At 36.4% G+C, this 17435-nt stretch overlaps 2 protein-coding genes across 2 annotated transcripts; both read right to left on the bottom strand.

The window, feature by feature from the left end:
* Nucleotides 1-10658: 10658 nt before the first annotated feature.
* LOC139432040 (piggyBac transposable element-derived protein 4-like) lies at nt 10659-12784 on the bottom strand. The gene is made up of 4 exons (XM_071200370.1): nt 12779-12784; nt 12379-12694; nt 12139-12316; nt 10659-11823 (listed from the first exon to the last, which is right to left on the bottom strand). Exons 1-4 carry the CDS (start codon nt 12782-12784, stop codon nt 10659-10661), a joined length of 1665 nt encoding a protein of 554 aa, XP_071056471.1.
* A 2452-nt stretch (nt 12785-15236) lies between these two features.
* LOC111418930 (piggyBac transposable element-derived protein 4-like) lies at nt 15237-16103 on the bottom strand. The gene has a single exon (XM_071200369.1). It carries the CDS (start codon nt 16101-16103, stop codon nt 15237-15239), a length of 867 nt encoding a protein of 288 aa, XP_071056470.1.
* Nucleotides 16104-17435: the final 1332 nt, after the last annotated feature.

Raw genomic sequence — 17435 nt, 5'->3', positions numbered from 1 at the left:
TTCCGTGGCATAAACAATACCTTTTAAATGTCCCCAAGCAAAAAAATCCATTGGCGTTAGATCAGGAGATCTTGGTGACTACGCGACAGGTCCTCCACGACCAATCCATCTGTTTTCGAATCGTTCGTTTAAATAGTTTCTTACGTTTAGCGAATAGTGGGCTGGGGCTCCATCATGCATAAAATACATGTTTCTAATAACGTCTAATGGCTCATCTTCCAGTAACTCGTTTAAATTGTCACGCAGAAAGTTCGAGTAGATTTGACCATTTAACCGATTCGGTAAACGAATCAATTTATCGAAAATCCAAATTGATGGTTTCCAACATGAGTTGCGTGCGGATTTTCATCAGACCAAACATGCATATTGTGGAAATTAAAAACTCCATCACGCGTAAAACAGGCTTCGTCTGTAAACAAAATCTTCCCAAGCAAATCTGGATTTAAATTACATTCATGTATCAGCCATTGACAAAATTGGATACGGGGACGGCAGTCCGTCTCTAACCGTAGATGATGAATCTTCTGTAAGTGATACGGATGAAGTAATTGTTCTTTAAGGGTCTGCCAAACAGATACAGGATTTACGCCGATAGCTCTACTTATTCGCCTGGTACTCACGTGGGGATTATTATCTACAGCTTGCAAAATATTATCTTCGGTGTTTGGCGTGCGGACTGTACGAGGTTTGCCAGTGTCTGATTTTGGTGACTTAAAGCATCCTGTTTCTCTGATCCTACGGTCGACTTCTTGAAAGGTTGGATGAGATGGAATTTGCCTCGTAGGATATCTCTGCTGGTAAATTCGTCTAGCTTCACGCGAATTTCGACGAGCTTCGCCATAACATAAATGCATATCGGCGTATTCCGCAAATGTAAATTGAACCATTGCGAAAATAAGCTAGCTTAAATAAGAATAAGTCACAAAATGTTTATTGACATGCAGTTTCTGCGGCTGTTGTTTTATCGCGTTAATGGTAACGCGATGTCGCATTCAAATTTAAAGCTGACAATGAAAATTTAAAAATTCCATATCTCGAAAACCAATGAGTATTGGACCTATGTGTATTAGGATTTTTTTCTTGTTTTTATCTCTACTATCACCTGCCAGCGTGTGTAAAGTTTGTTTATTAACACCCTGTATATAGGGGCACATTCATCACAGCCAACCACAATTTTGAAACCCAACCCTTGTTTACTGGCTTCGGTGAATTTCACTAGTTTGTGGCATTTGTGACACACTAACACATCAGCTAAAGTAATGAAAACTATTGATAAATAGAGTATACGATAGTCAAAAGTACTATCGTAATTAGTGTCATAATTATCTTCCGATAGCTTCAATTTTTTTGCAAACGTGCCTACGTTCTCAACTGGCTGTTCTAGCATATAACGATTTTGAACATTGTGATCCTTGATAGCTTTTTCAAACGCCTTGCTTTTACCACCTTTTACTCCTTTTCGTGATTGGTATTGAGTTGCACTCATTTTCACAATACATTCTTAGAAACACTTATTACGCAAGTCACTGCAATGACGACAAATGTACTTTACGTGTTACTGACAGAACTATTAGTTATCAACGATCAACTACAGCCTACTCTCAAGTCGATAGTCGAGAGGTATAAAACAGTCGTAACTTCACTTTTTACTTGCATGGAGTTAATATTACCTTCGCAAAATGTGGAGTTACGACTGTATGTACCTCTCGGCTGTAGACGCTGCAAATCGGCATGGTGACTACTCAAAAAAATCGATCTTTTTGGGCCATTTAAAAAATTTTCCTCCGCATAAACACTTGGATATTATTGTTGAATAATCAAGGAAGCATTTAAGCCGATAAAAAAAATTACAAGGTAGTATTACCCCTTAATATTTCTAGAAACAAAACTGTACACTAAATCAAAAATAATAAGAAATGAAGTTCCAATTACGCGGTGTCCTGCGTGAGCGACGAATACACGCGACAAATGTCCTACGTGATTTTGGTCATTACTTCTCGAATCATGGAGAAGTACAGCACAATTTTGCTTGAAAGTTCATATTTAAAGTACAGACTTTTAAAAAAATATCGTAAAAAGTACAGAAAGAAAACAAATATAGTATTTTTACAAAGAAACACATTTGGCGAGTTCCATCATTTATATCCAAAATTAAGAAACGATTCTAAAATGTTTAAACAATATTGTGGTTACCTTCTACTTTCGATTACATTATTGCTGGTATTAAGTCTGAATTTCAATTAAAAACAACAAATTTTCAAAAACCTATTTCTATTGAAGAAAGATTACTGTTGACATTGCGGTGAGTACATAGAAATGAAACTACATAATATTGTATGATTGAAAATATTTTAATTATTATGAAATTATCACTGAGATAAATCACCAGAAGTGAAGTAACTCATCGTTGAAGATTCTGTGTTTGATGGGGTATTCAGTTTTGATATTTCGTTGATGAGCATCTCCTGAACCTGAGTCCGAAATAATAATTTATTCAGAGATGGTAGCTTTTTCATATACGGCATTATAGACTTGAACCAGTTCAAGTCGTCGTCGACTTCATTTAAATCTTTCTTCATTAGGTCTATTTTTTCTCGTTCGAGTGTTATTAAAATTTCTTCAATACTTTTTGCTGCACTTTCTTGTACCTTTTGGTTAGGCAACGCTCGCGATGGGGTATGCAACGATCCAGGTGTCGAGGTATCATATCGTATCTGTGCCGAAATAGCATTTTGTGCAGTTGCAGCATCAGTCGTAGGGCCATCAATTGTTGCCAAATTGGTATCATCTGTATTGAACTGCGATTCATCGGTTTGTGTATTGTATGATGTTTGCTCAGAAAGAATAGACATCATTGTATCATCATCGATAATGTCGCTTTCATCTAATATTTCATTTTGAATATTACTAGTAGTTTTACGAGGTTTCAAAATTGTCTTTAAAAATTGCATTGATTCAAAATGTGGCCAATCGCCTTGATATTGACCATTTTGATCTGCATCCGAACCCGATCTTGGCTTTTCTACTTTTTTAAGCTCTCTGTTATAGGAATCTCTTAAATTCTGCCACTTCTTTTTCACATCATCAGCTGAAATTGAAACAATATTATTATTTACAGATATTTGGTTACTAGAACACCATATAGAAAGTTATCATTCAATTTCCGAATATCAAAAACTGCCATTTCAAACATAGTGAAAGAAGTGTGTACTGCAATTTGGAAGACTTTAGTAATAAAACATATGCCTATACCTACAACTGAAATGTGGAAAAGTATTGCAAAAAAATTCTGGGAGAAATGCCAATTTCCTAATTGCATTGGTAGCCTTGATGGCAAACACATACGTATTAAGAAACCAAAAAAATCTGGTTCTATGTACTACAATTATAGGGGATTTTTCTCTATTGTATTACTAGCCTTAACTGATGCTAACTATAAATTTATAATGGTTGATATTGGTGCCTATGGAAAAGATAACGACGCTGGAGTTTTTCACGCGTGTACTTTACGACAAGCAATAGAACATAAAAAATTACAAATACCGGAACCCCACTTTTTTCCAAATACCCTCATTAAAGCGCCTTTTGTGTTTGTGGGTGATGCTGCATTCCCATTAAAAACATACCTTCTGAAGCCTTATGCACAAAAAAATGTCAGCGAGGGAGATATTAAAGAGCGGTTCAACTATAGATTGTCTCGAGCGAGGATGGTCGTTGAGTGTTCTTTTGGTTCAATAGCGTCAAGATTTGGATTACTTAATAGGCCAATTGAGACAGATATTGAAAATACAATTAACACTATAAAAGCTATAACTCTACTTCACAATATAATACGTGATCTTGAGAGTAATTTCGAAAATTTGACGTCAACTTCGTCACCTCATCTTCAACCATCAAGAAGATATAATGCCTCAAGTCAAGTAGCCATACATACAAGAGAGACATTCGCGAAATATTTTAATGAACATTGAAGGTTTCATATTATTAAATTATTTCGATGTCTCTATAAAATATATTTTATCTTCCAATATCAAGTATCCATTCGCTTCTTTAGGCTATTCTGCCAATATATTACTATATTAAATTACTAAACTTGATAATAATTTAAATAAAACTTACCTGTGCATTCTAATGCTTCGGCAACATTCTTTCAACTTCTTTGTATTAATAAACGATTCCTATAATGTTTATGTTTTTTGTCCCACAACAATCTTTGCTCACGCACTGCGGCGATCAACGCTTCTGAATCAACCATTACGTAGTTCGTGGTGTCGCATCTGGTCACCCTCAAAACAAGTCCGCGTTACGTCGCGTCTCGCCGCTGACTGTCATATAGGCCGCAAGTAGGGTATGCCGTTGAGTTGATCGCGTTCGTCGCGTTCGCAGCGTCGCGTCGCGTCGCGTTCGTCACTCACGCAGGACACCACGTTATAATGAAACAAATACATTGTAGTGTTGTGACATCATCTAGACATGAGGTCTGTCTATTAGTCAATCAGTCTTTTTTTTGAGATTTTCCATCATTTGGTCTTGAATTGTATTCAACACAATTTGTCTTCATTTTTATGAATTTATTTCTTTTATAACCAGTGATATTCTATTATTTTTATTTTTACACTACATTATATCGTAATGATTTAAAGTCCGTTAAGTGTACTTGGTAATCAGCTTTTTACAGCTGTGCTATGGGTACATGAGCGTTTTATCAAGAATAATAGCGATGAGATGGGATTTATAAATCTCTCTTACTACTTAAATACATTATTCTTTATTAAACGCACGTGTCCGTGCAAATTGTATTTATACTTTTGCCGCTCCGCCCAGCTCTGTAGCATCAGCAGTTGCGCACGTAGGTATGTGTCTGGCCTATCGTCGTCACTCCTGAAGGCTGCGTCAGGATTGCAACTGAAGCGTTTTCTCATTCCTTCAGCATTTAAGAATTCGTCTAATCCTGATCGCAATACAAGGGCTGTTCATAAAAAAGTGATTTTTGCTCATATTGTTTAAAAATTTGTCGTTGGTTATCTGTTGTTGCTGTGTGTAATACACAGAATGTTTGGCAATCAACTCGCGGTCGCAAAGTGATAACTTTTGTCGATCTGCACGATCGAAATTATTTTGTCTGATAAAACATATAATTAACGCTTGGAAAACTTGTGTATAACGAAATGCAGTAAGTGACATCTTATTTATTCATGGAGTATTCAAAATGTTTAATACGATTTGTACAAAATGTTACAACAAAAATATCGCATTTTACATTATTTAATAACAAAGGGAAAATAAATTTAAATTTAATAAAAATTGGCACAAATTATTTGTCGTAGTATTCTTTAAAGTGATCAATACATGCTGCATCGCAAACATGGCATTTAAAGACGGTTTCTCTTCGAATAGACCTAGATAAGCATGCAGCTCATCGCTTGGGCGTTCTATTTCCTCTATTTAGAAAGCAGAGCCGCGTTAAAACATGTTGCCGCCCTAGGCATTTTTTTTGCCGCCCCTAATATATAAATAAAAATTGGTATGCAACAGTAAACCTTAGCAACAAAAATGTCAAACTCTGGAAACAAAAACATGTAACATCTGATAATATACAAAAAATAAAAAACAAAATAAACCACTTTTCAACTAAAGAAGTAAATAAATTATACAAAATCTACAAAAAAATAAATAATATTATATTCTAAAAGGTTTCTTCCTTGACTTTTCTTTGACGGGTATTTACGTAGCTACTTGTCGGCAACCGACATGTCGTGGAAACGATCTGAAAATCGAACTCTGCAGTTAGCATCATCAAGATGGCAGACGATCAAGTAAAACAAGTAGTGTCAGCTTTCGTGGTGTTGGCAGAAAATCTTGCAATAGAGTTATTAAAACCCCTCCAATTAGGTGCATATAGCTCCTTAGTGACTGATCTTTGCTTGCAAAGTGGATACGAAAATTTCGTTCGTATGTCTCATACCGAGTTTGAAGAGCTACTTCACCTAATTGCGCCTCTTATTATCAAAAATGGAAGAACTAGGAACGATAACGTATCTCCAGGGGAACAATTAGCAGTAACTTTACGGTTCTTAGCTACGGGTGATAGCTATGGAAGTTTGATGTATCACCATAGAATATTAAAGACTAAGTTGTCCCAAATAATTCCGAATGTGTGTAAAGCAATCGTTCAAGTTCTACGTGAAGAAATTAAAGTAAGTATTATGCTTTATTTATTTTATTATAATAAATATATGATACATTATAAGAGATTAAAACATATCGGAATTAATTTTCCGTAAAAAAATCGATAGATTGAGTAGAGGAAGAAGACGCTAAGTCATGTGGGTTAGAAGTATGCACTGGGGTAGGTGGGTTCGAATACGGCATTAGGGTGGGTGGGTTAGAAGAATACACTGGAGTGGGTAGATTAAAATAATGCACTGGGCTGGACGGATTAGAAGAATGCACTGGGGTAGGTGGGTTCGAATACAGTATTGGGGTGGGTTGATTAGAGCACTGGAGGTTGAGTATTTGAGTGCGCCACTTCTGCTCGGTAGATAATATTATTTATTTCATGTCGGCCCCAACTTTGTATGTAAGTATCGTTCAAAGTACGCAAGGAGTGGGCTAAGTAATCTCTATAACTTGAGAAAATGTCCTTTTTAATATTATTGTTACTGACGGTTTTCATGACTTTATATGCATCTTGCACTTGATCCACTAATACTGATATATTTGTTGGTGCTGCACGTTTGCGGATGTTTTTGTCACGCGACTGCAATGCCTGTGGTTCGTGCGATATTTCTTTTGCTGGTTGTATCGGAGTTTCTTGTGTTTCGGAATCCAAATCGTCATCCATTTCCCGAAATAATTACAAATTATTGATTGAATTAATTTAAAGACTTTGTTTTAGATCCCCCGAAATAAAGAAACGTAGCAGCCAATTTTGAATCGAGATGGAACTATCCTAATTGCATTGGCGCCCTGGATTGCAAACACATGCATATTCAGGCACCAAACAACACAGGAAGCCTTTATTTCACTTATAAACATAATTTTTAAATTTAATATTTACTTAAAATAAAATCAATGTTTCTTGTTTATGTATCTCATCAACATTTTTAATTAGACCGTATGATTTAATACTAGGACATCCCAATAGACAAGGTGCTTGGAAGTTTACAATTTGAAATTCTACCATATCTTCTGTTTCATCAATTTTACACTGAACTCGAGTTGTGCCATAAATTTTTATTTCCGATCCATTATAGTTTCTTAATTTTATTTTCGACTTTTTAATGTTTACCTTTATTCGTTTGGCTAGTGTCTACCTTGCATCTGATTTCATTTCCTTTTATTTTGACTGTTTTATACCGCTCCTCTTTATTTTTTATATTATTTATACAATAAATTTCTCCAACAAATAGGTTTTCTTTTTCTCCATCATTTTCATTTTCTTTAGTATCAATCATATTTACTCTTTTATTGCGACACATTTTTGAAAAGTTTTTACATGTATTGCATATTTTATTAAATGCTGGGCAGTTACGATATTCATGTTTGAATCCACACTTACCATATGGTTTTTCTTTTTCTTTATTGTTTTTTCTTTCATTTTGTTTTTGACTCTTATCGAAATGTTTTTTCTTAAAATTTTTATTTTCTTTTACAGTATGTACATTTACATCTTCCGTGATTTGTTTTGTATGTTTCTCTGCAATTTCAGCTGCTTTACAACTACTTATACATGTGTTCAAGTCTAAATTTGGTTGTCTTAACAACCTTTCAGTCATTTTCTTTTCTTTCATACCACATATAATTTTGTCTTTTATGAAACTATCTCGTAAATTACCAAAATTACATGTTTCACTTAATTTTCTTAAGTCCGTTACATAATTGTCTATATTTTTCCCATCTTTTTGGTCCCTTGTAAAAAACAAGTGTCTATTTACTGACTCGTTTGTTGCTGGTATGAAACGATCTTGAAATATATCAAGTATTTTCGTATAATCACACTTATTCTCAGCCGATATCTCTAACGTATTGTATACTTCCACTGCCTCCGCTCCGAATGTATGTAATAAAAGGGCAACTTTCACTTCTCCTTCAATCTTCTTATCTGTTGCTACTGTTGAGGCAACCATATACAATTCAAATTGTTGTCTCCACTGTTTGAAATTATCAGCAATATCACCAACCATACACAACTCCGGAGGTTGACGTATGTTATCCATTTTTAGGTTAGGTGGGTTAGATTTCTTTATTTTTTCTTTTTTCCTTTTAAAAACTTTTTATTCGCTTTTTCCACGCAGCGCCATGTAAGGTTTACTTTATGTTAAACCACAACTATATTTTATAATTGTTTATTAGTTACTTAGTTTTACTATAACCTCTCCATACTATACTTTATGTTTGTCATCTATAACTACGTCTTAAGGTGCATACACATCAAGCGAACGAATAGCGAACTCCGAACAACGAATGTTTGTTGTTCGTTTGTTCAACATTTAGAAGTTTGTACACACTAAGCACACGAATAACAAATCTGGCCACACCAACAACCGATTTTCTTTGATGTACCGCTCTCGGAGCGAACGCATGCGAAGGCGAACCAAACGTTCGATTCGCCTGTGTGTTAACGTACACATTGGTTGCATACGCTTTTGGTGTTCGGCATTCGTTCGCTGTTCGGTGTTCGTTCGCTTGATGTGTATGCACCTTTACTACTACCGCGCCATCTATGTAATACATATGACAGGCCGCCATGTCGGCCGACATGTTGTGTCCTTACGAAAACCAGGCTTAAGTAATATTTTTTTGTTGCATCGCATTCCAAACACAATATCGATAACGCATTTAAACGTTGTTGCGTCGTGGTAGATCCAAAATTATTTTTGATTTTGGACAATTTTGAGAACGACCTTTCCCGATGATGAATTAGCAATTGGAATCGCCAAATAAATACGCATTGCTATGTCGAAATTTGTGTATATCTCCTTTAGCTCGCTTTCTCTTAAGTACTTGGAAATTGATTTTGAATCAAGTTTCCATTGTCATCTTCTCTATCAAACGTTGATGGTGGAGATTTGTATATTTTTCCTTTAGCTCGCTTTCTCTTAAGTACTTAGATATTGATTTTGATAAAAATCAAAATTAACAAAAATGACGCTATGACCGTAACATTGAAAAGTTTTAAATGGTCGTTTACACAAGTTGCTGATGTAGCGTCATTTTTGTTAATTTTGAGTTGTATAACTATCATCAGTTTAGTGTGCAATAATATTAGATCCTGTTTTCCCTATCTTCCAATTTAATAAACATTCTATTGGTGGTTATTTTCTTAAAGACCACGTCAGGTAAGACAGAATTTAATAATTATTGTCTAGAATGAATGGATTTATGGTTACTAAAGACGTATTCCTATGAATTTTACCTCTTAACATTTCACAGAATATAATTTTCATCTAAACTACTTAAATTTTTATTTGATCTAATATTAATTGAGGTGACCATGGACAGAACACTTGCTTTCATTCTTTTTCTTTGCTCAAAGTTGTATCTCTTCCCATTTTTCTTGAGATATTTGGTTTTTTAACACGTTCGCTGCGATACCAGTGACAGGTATCTTGTTCAAATACACAGTACCAGGTAGATGTGTCTGGTGAGTGTTTTTTTCATTGCGTCGGTACCAGGTATGTGTGTTCATTTTTTTCGTGGTTTTTATCAAAACCAGTGAAACCATCGAATTGTATTTTTGTGATTTTTGGTTCAGAATTATGACAAGAAAGATGGGTTCTAGTCGTAAAGAGCTCAACCAGAGGAATTTCAAAATATTGATAATTACATTGGACATATATTTATAAAATATATAGGTGAGAAACGAACAAAAATAAAAAACAAACGGATTCAATCAAAGAAATCTTGACTAAATTACACACATTTACTTTAAAAACAAGGATATTTAACATTTGAAAACACTCAGTTTAGCTATACCTTACTATTGTAAAGGGCACGGAGCGGCTCGTGCCGTTTACCAGGCGAGGTCGTGCACTCTGCTATCGCGCTCGCTTAAAAACAAACAGCAGTCTATGGATGACTCTGAAAACAGGTAAAGCAATAAAACAACGGAGAATTATTTTGAATACTTATACCGGAAACTAACTTTTAAATTTGTTACAAAAAAAATAGGGAACAATAACTAATGCATTTTAGTATTAAAAATGAACAATACTTTTCAAAACGATTTACTCAATTAACTGCGCGATAATCTTAAAGTTACTTACAATCTATTCTAGCCATTCCTAACGTCCACGTTTCACACTCCGCTATAATTCCTTAAGAGACAATTTTATTTGTACTACATAAACACAGAAACCGAACCAAAAAATATAAATTGAAAACAAAACAATTACTTTCTCCAAATTTTCTAACTTTACTCAACGCCCGTTCGAAAAACTCTCTCTGTTTTTTTCAGACGACTCCCGCGGCTCCCGTCTTTCCCTCCTGTCTCTCTATCCCGCCCAGCGCTCTTATCACGCCCACGTGCTGGCTCCCACGGCCCAAGAACGCTGAGCCTTGTGTAGTCTACGCACGAAACAAAACTCAGCGATATCAAACCAAACAAAATTTACCCTGTACTGTGGAGCTAACGCCATAGGTTTCTACACTCTCTGCTACTGGGCGGCAAGAAGAAAAACTCGAACCCTAGATTCGCGATAAATATCTAAAGCATCTAAAACATCTAAACATCTACAAATTCTACATAAAAATTCCTTACGTCTAACAGGTGGGATGCGGTTTGTTACACTATGCTTTTTATTGAAACACGAGAGGCACATTGCTGGTTTTAGATCACAGTCATCACAATAACTCGATACTTTAGTAACTTTTTTGTCTGCTTCCTTACTGGACAATGTAGCCCTTAGCTTCTTATAACATCCTACACAGTTCCGACGTCGTTTTCTCCCTGGACCCTGCTCATAAGCAAATGTATGTACCCTTTTCGGAGTGCAAGTCGACTTTACAGTATGTTCAGAATCCTGATCCACTAGTGACATTGCTAGGTTCTCTCTGAACTGTAGCATGGTAAGGGTCCTGTTGCTTTTATTAGCTGCATTAAAAACTACATACGAATTGACAATAATTGTAGTTCCTAATAGTAATTCAAACGCCGATTTCCTATACCATTTAAGCCCTTTGCGTAAAGCTGTGTAGTAGGAGGACATTTGATCACTCAGATCAACGCCTTTTTTACCTTTGTTGTAGTCAATAATACATTTGGGTTTAAGAACAGGCTCCGAGTTTCTGTTTTTTTTACCAGTATCATGCAGGTTGATATCATGATCTCTTTTATTAGATATCATAAGAATGGGCCTCTTATCTTTCCACTTTATTATTTTAACACCCTTTCCATTATGTACTCCTACCACTTCATTCTTTTTAATACCACGATTAATAAATTCTTTTGGAAGACCTCTCCTGTTTGATCTGAGTGCTCCACAGTAAAATGTTTTCCTTTCCTGAAGTTTTTTCACAAGTGGGACCCCTGAGTAAAAATTGTCACCGTATAAGATGCGACCTGAATCAAGCAAATTATCCATGAGGTTCATAACTACCTTTACTGTATGTGAGTCGCTGGAATTATCTGGATTATCCTCCTTGCCACAATACATCTTGACCTTAATGGTATAACCTTCCAAGGTGCACAACTTATACAGCTTGACGCCGTACTTATGACGTTTATTTTTAATATACTGGCGCATCCCTAAACGTTCCCTCCATGGAATCATGCTTTCATCAATGACAACTTCTTTTCCTGGTGTTAAAATATTTTGGTACCTGGTATTAAGCAGAGTCAAAAGAGGTCGTATGCGAAAAAGACGATCTTGGGAACTAGGTAAATCTTCATTGTTATTGAAATGAACATACTGCAAGAGTAACAAAAATCGGTCTCTTGTTATTTTCGACGCATTATATTTATTATGATAAAGCTCATGTTTCGACCAGTAAAGATTAATTGTTGGAACTCTAGCTAATCCCATGCATATAATTATCCCAAAAAATTTATAGATCTCATGGTTATTAGTATCTGTCCAAGATTTGATTCGAGACTTGTTCCTTCGAGTTTCAGAAGATATCTGTTGCATAGCATACCTGTTTGTTTCAGTCACTATTAAATCCATGACTTCCTCATCTATAAAAAGTTTAAATGTCTCTAAGGGACTGCTGCAGATTGTTGGATCCACATTAATGCTTTGTCGGAGTGAGTACTCAGCCATGTTCAGTGCATTATCCATATCCATCGGTAGCCATACGTCAGTCTGAATATGTTCTGCAAAAAAGTATTCGTGTATTTTTTATTCGCTTTATGATGATAAAAAAATAATGTATCACCTAAAAATTCATCAGCCTCGTTTACAGCATCATCTGCCTCGTTTATAACTTCATCTTCATGACCTTCATCCAAAGAATCATTACCATCTGGTTCACTATCGCCATTGGACGCACGTGACTCTTGATCGGAGGTAGCTGAAGGTGAAGTTGCTTCATAATCTGGATCTGAACTTGAGTGAGTTCCGGCAAATGGCTCTTCTGGGTCACTTTCGATGTCCTCATTTTCACTACAGTTGCCGCTTTCTAGTGACTTTTCGGTTGGAATTTCAGAGGAGACATTACGTAGCTCAATGGATCTAGGCAACTCTTCTGATCCCTGTAAAAACACTTTTATGAGTTATAGTATAGGTTATGAAATTTTAAAACGTACCTAATAATTTTCTAGATCCACTAGACTCACCACCATCATTTGGAATATTAATATTCCGGTTCTTTTTCAACAGTTCAAGTATTTTACGGCTTCGTGAAGACATTATAAACCAAAATAATTTCAATAATACACTACAACACAGCAAAAACTACGTAAAGCACGTGGGAATGCTGGACCAGTTACATGTGTCCGGTACTGTACAGATGTAAAACTGTTTTAACGTGGTGCGTTACCGGTCGCATGTGTCCGGTAGATACTACGCTACCTAGGAGAGTCATGGGAATCGCGAGTGCCAGATAGCTACCTATAATTCTGGCGTACGAAAAGCGGTTCCTAAGATACAACTTTCAGCGCAACGTAATAGATGGCACAACCACTGCCCGGTGTAACGTATTGAAGGATACCAGACATATGTGTCTGGTAACGCAGCGAACGTGTTAACCACTTAAGGCTTGCCTTATTTTTCGATTTTCTGAGCAAAAATCATCGACTTTTTTCTTAATTACTACGTATACTGTGGTGAGGCCGCCTCTGAACGGTCTCGACCTTTGGTCATACCGCTGCCACCAGAAACAGTATTTCGCGCTTCCTAATTCTTAGTCTGAAGGACCCCTAATTGATCTTAGCAAATCAATCAAAACTAAATGACAAGCGCGCGGTCACTATTTCAGAACCGTGGGTTCTTGCACTAAGGCTCTGTCAGAAAAAGACGGAAATCAAAAGACAAGCGTTCTAACCACACTTAAACTATATTAACAAGATAACAAGAAATAATTGACAATGAACAAACTAAACCTTAAAATCTACCTACGTTTATCTATGACCCGACGTTACTTAAAAAGAGATATTCCTGAATCTAACCTCGACAGCTAATACTCGTTGACAGATAGGTGATAACGGAAACTGGCAAACAGACTTACTCAGGACTTGTATTCCGATTTGGTGGTACGCCGATGGATTGCAACCCAGGATCCTTTTTGGTGGCTTCTCGGAATTTAACCGGGAAGGTTCCAACACCACTCTCGCACCAAATCCTCAGTGGAAACACAATTTCCGACACGACACGGATGCCCGAAATACAAAGAATGTTTGCGAGTGAAACTAAGTCACAGTTCTCGATATGCGACGACACTTAGAATTGGTGTTAAAGCGAATTCTAAGTTGCTATCTAACGGAGCGCTGACGACGTTTCGACTCAAAATTCTCTGGTGATTGTTATGTGATTGTGATTTTTAATTCTCTCGAAAAAGGTCTTACAAGCTCTTAACCCTTTCAGGACGGCACTCAAAAGTAGGTTGCGTGCCACACGGACGGGAGTTTTTGCAGTGGCAAACAGGCGGCTGTCGAATATATACGACAATGTGGAAAAAGTTGTTTTTATTGAAGAAATAATCAAACAATACAAAATTAACTAAAACTCTTAGTAAAGCAAAAATATAAGAACAAAAATTAACAAATAATAAAAATATTAGGAACAAAATATCAAAAATAAGTGTGAGCCTTTTCTTCTGATCTAGTCTTTTTTCCCCGTTTCTACTGCTACTACCAATATTTGATCTGTTCGTGGTATATTTGGAAACATGGTGCAACACAGAGCCCGACTTCACAATCTTTGCACATGAATCTCGATTCTTTCCTTTTTTTTGCACCGTTTGTTGTATGCGAGCAGACCCAGCATCTTCTCATTTGCGCTTTCCCATTTTTGCGAGGAACTTCTGAAGGGAAGTGCTTTCCTAATAGTCTGGCCACGGTAGGAGGTTGTATGTTTTGTTTCATTTGGTATTGCGCTGGATATCTAAAAAATGCGTACGATGAAAAATTTACAAAAATAAAAGAATAAAAATACCTTTCCAGAAGCTGCCGGATAACTTCTAAATGGAAGGCAGGAAATAAGATGTTACTGGCATTCTGGGTCTTATATAAAGCATGCGCATTTAGCATGCATATATCGAGGTTACGAGGAAATAATTTCTTGTACCATTTTAAGGTTTTTCGCGTGCAATCCGTACTGGTAATCATCATGTCACTTCTGTCAATTGCCCCCATCCTTTCATTGTAAGCCAGTACACATAATGGTTTGGTCTTATTTTCATTAGTAACCCTATCAACCTTACTAAGCGTAATCATTTTATTTTCGTGAAAGGTGGTCAGCATTACCACGTCACGACGATCTCTCCATTTCAATACTAGCATTTGCTCACTGCTACGCCACTCTGTTTCCCCTTTCTTCAGCTTTTTTTCAAATATTGGCATGTGTTTACGATTTATGCGAACAGTTCCGCAAGAGTTTGTTTTGTGCTGAAAAAGATAATTTGCTAAAGTAGGACTTGTGTAGTAGTTGTCACTGTAAAATGAATGGCCTTTGTTCAGGTAGGGCTCCAAAAGTTTCACAACAACATCACCTGACAATCCTAGACCGCTGTCATTATCTCTATTTTTAACATTATTTTTGCCAGTATATACCAAATATCCCAAAACATAACCTGTTTCACAATCGCATAAGACATAAACTTTTATTCCGAAACGGTGTCTCTTGGTTTTTATATACTGTTTGAAGGACTTTGAAAAGAATCATACTTTCATCAATGACGATATTTTCAAACGGATAAAAATTACTTTTGAAATTGTTTTGTATCAAATTCAAAACGTGTTCGATTTTGTGCAGACGATTACCTTCCTGTGCATTTTGATTATTACTAAAATGTAAGTGCCTTAGTATTTGTAAATAGCGATCTCGAGACATTGTTTGGCGGAAAAAGGGCGTGCCAATTAAATTATCTGTAGACCAGTAGTCCTTTACATCGGACTTTTTAACGTGGGGCATCAACAATGTGAGGGCTATGAAATTGTAAAACTCTTGTTTATCAACGTTTTTCCAATCTTTAGCATTTTGTTGTTGAGCGAAAATATTGGTTTCTGCAACAATAGTGTTGACTACTTCTTCCGAGAATAGGTTCAAGAAATACTCTATTTCCTTGTTTTCATTTTTTAGGTTTTTATTCTGTAGTCCACTATTAGTGACGTCAAACTGGTCAACTTTAGGAACAAACTCACGTGAATCCCATTTTAGCTGAAATTCCTCCTCACGTATATTTTGATCAGAGATATCCGAAGCTACTAAATGTTCTTGTTCTTCGGTACTTTCGTCTTCCAACAAGGTTTCGTCGTCTTCTCCGGAGCTCAATTCACTGTCAGAGTCAGGGATATATTCGCTGCCACTGTCGATAAATGGTTCGTCCTCACTCAAATATATATCACTATCGTTCAGAGCATTCATAATATTTTTCACTTCCTTCCCAGACAGTCCACAATAAGTATTACAACCCGACGGACCCGCGTGATTTTTAGATGACATTCTAAAACATGTTCTAAAACAGACTGGTACTAAACGCACGTGGTCTATCAGGGTATCACCTGACCTTGCCATGTTGCCGCGTATGTACGACAATGTCGGATATCCACGACATCCGTCTGTGTGACAAACACAAACTGTCGGAACGGTACGACGGCCGTCGGTGGGCCAAATTAAAAATTTATGTATGCCATATCTGAAACGACAAGCGTACAGAAGGGAAATGAGCTGCTGTCGGCTATATACGACAGCCGTCCGTCTGCCAAAAAAGTTGGTGACGGGTATATACGACAACCGTCTTGAAAGGGTTAAGTAACCTCGGGTGTTGGAGGGGTGCAAAAACCTTCTTGAGACGTTCCTATCGCCTGGATGTTCCCGACACCTGGGCCAATCCAAAATACGGGGCGGATGTTTTACAATAATTTTCTGAGCCAATCAGGGAATTTGGGGGAGGGAATAATTTTTGACCACGGGGCCAGAAGATAACATCCGCCACTACCTAATCCCAAAAATCATCACGAAAATCCCAAACTGTGGGAGCCATCAAACCTTTACGTTTTCTAACGTCTATTGTATTTTTAACGACTTTTTCGTTATCTACGTTTCCCCATAAATTTGCTTACACATTAATCTTTCCCAAAATTTATTTCGACGTCTGGTCACCATTCCGGACGTCGGTCATAAACGCGAGACGTGATTTTTTGTTTTTCGAAGGAAAAGGTTGCACGCCAGGAATATACAATTCGTATGGTTTATTCCCAAAACCATTAAATAATTCCCGAATTATTACAATACATGTTTTGACAACCGTTTTGAACGACGTTTTAAAATAGATCTTCATTATAGTCTAAGAAAAAAAGATATTAGATACATTGTTTTTTTTTTGTTTTAATTATTGCTTACATTTTAGTCCTTCAGGACACCATTCCTGAATATTAAAAATATTAAAAGAATATTAAATAGACACATTAAGGATGATTTTACTATCGTTTATGTTAAGGATGTCAAAAAAGAAATTTTTATTGAATTATATAATTTTTATTATTTAATTAAAAAATAATGTGTATGTTAAAATAATACAGGGTGCGGCAAAACAAACAGTGCAGTTTTGATGGGCTATTAAAACAAATTGGCATAACCTACGAAAAAGAGGTTTATTCTGCTTGAGTCAGTACTACACCCCATTTTTTCACATAAGTTTTGAAGATCACATCAGCAAGATGATGTCCTCTAGAAGCGATGCACTGATGTAGGCGATTTCTGAAGTTTTCAACTGCGTTCTGGCACACTACGATCGGAATGGCGGCGATTTCCTCTCTAATACGGATCTTCAGT

This window comes from Onthophagus taurus, chromosome 11, assembly GCF_036711975.1.
Source record: "Onthophagus taurus isolate NC chromosome 11, IU_Otau_3.0, whole genome shotgun sequence".
Lineage (NCBI taxonomy): Eukaryota > Metazoa > Arthropoda > Insecta > Coleoptera > Scarabaeidae > Onthophagus > Onthophagus taurus.
Note: the sequence above shows the minus strand (reverse complement) of the source record. Positions and strands in the feature narration are given on the sequence as shown.

Bases quoted from the DNA above. Each gene is read 5' to 3' on its own strand.
- LOC111418930 (XM_071200369.1), bottom strand. From the start codon at position 16,103: ATGTCATCTAAAAATCACGCGGGTCCGTCGGGTTGTAATACTTATTGT.
- LOC139432040 (XM_071200370.1), bottom strand. The intron at 12,317-12,378 runs GTGATACATTAT...ACTTTTTTGCAG, and splicing joins CGAGGCTGATGAATTTTTAG to AACATATTCAGACTGACGTA. The intron at 11,824-12,138 runs GTATGCTATGCA...GCTTAATACCAG, and splicing joins ATAGTGACTGAAACAAACAG to GTACCAAAATATTTTAACAC.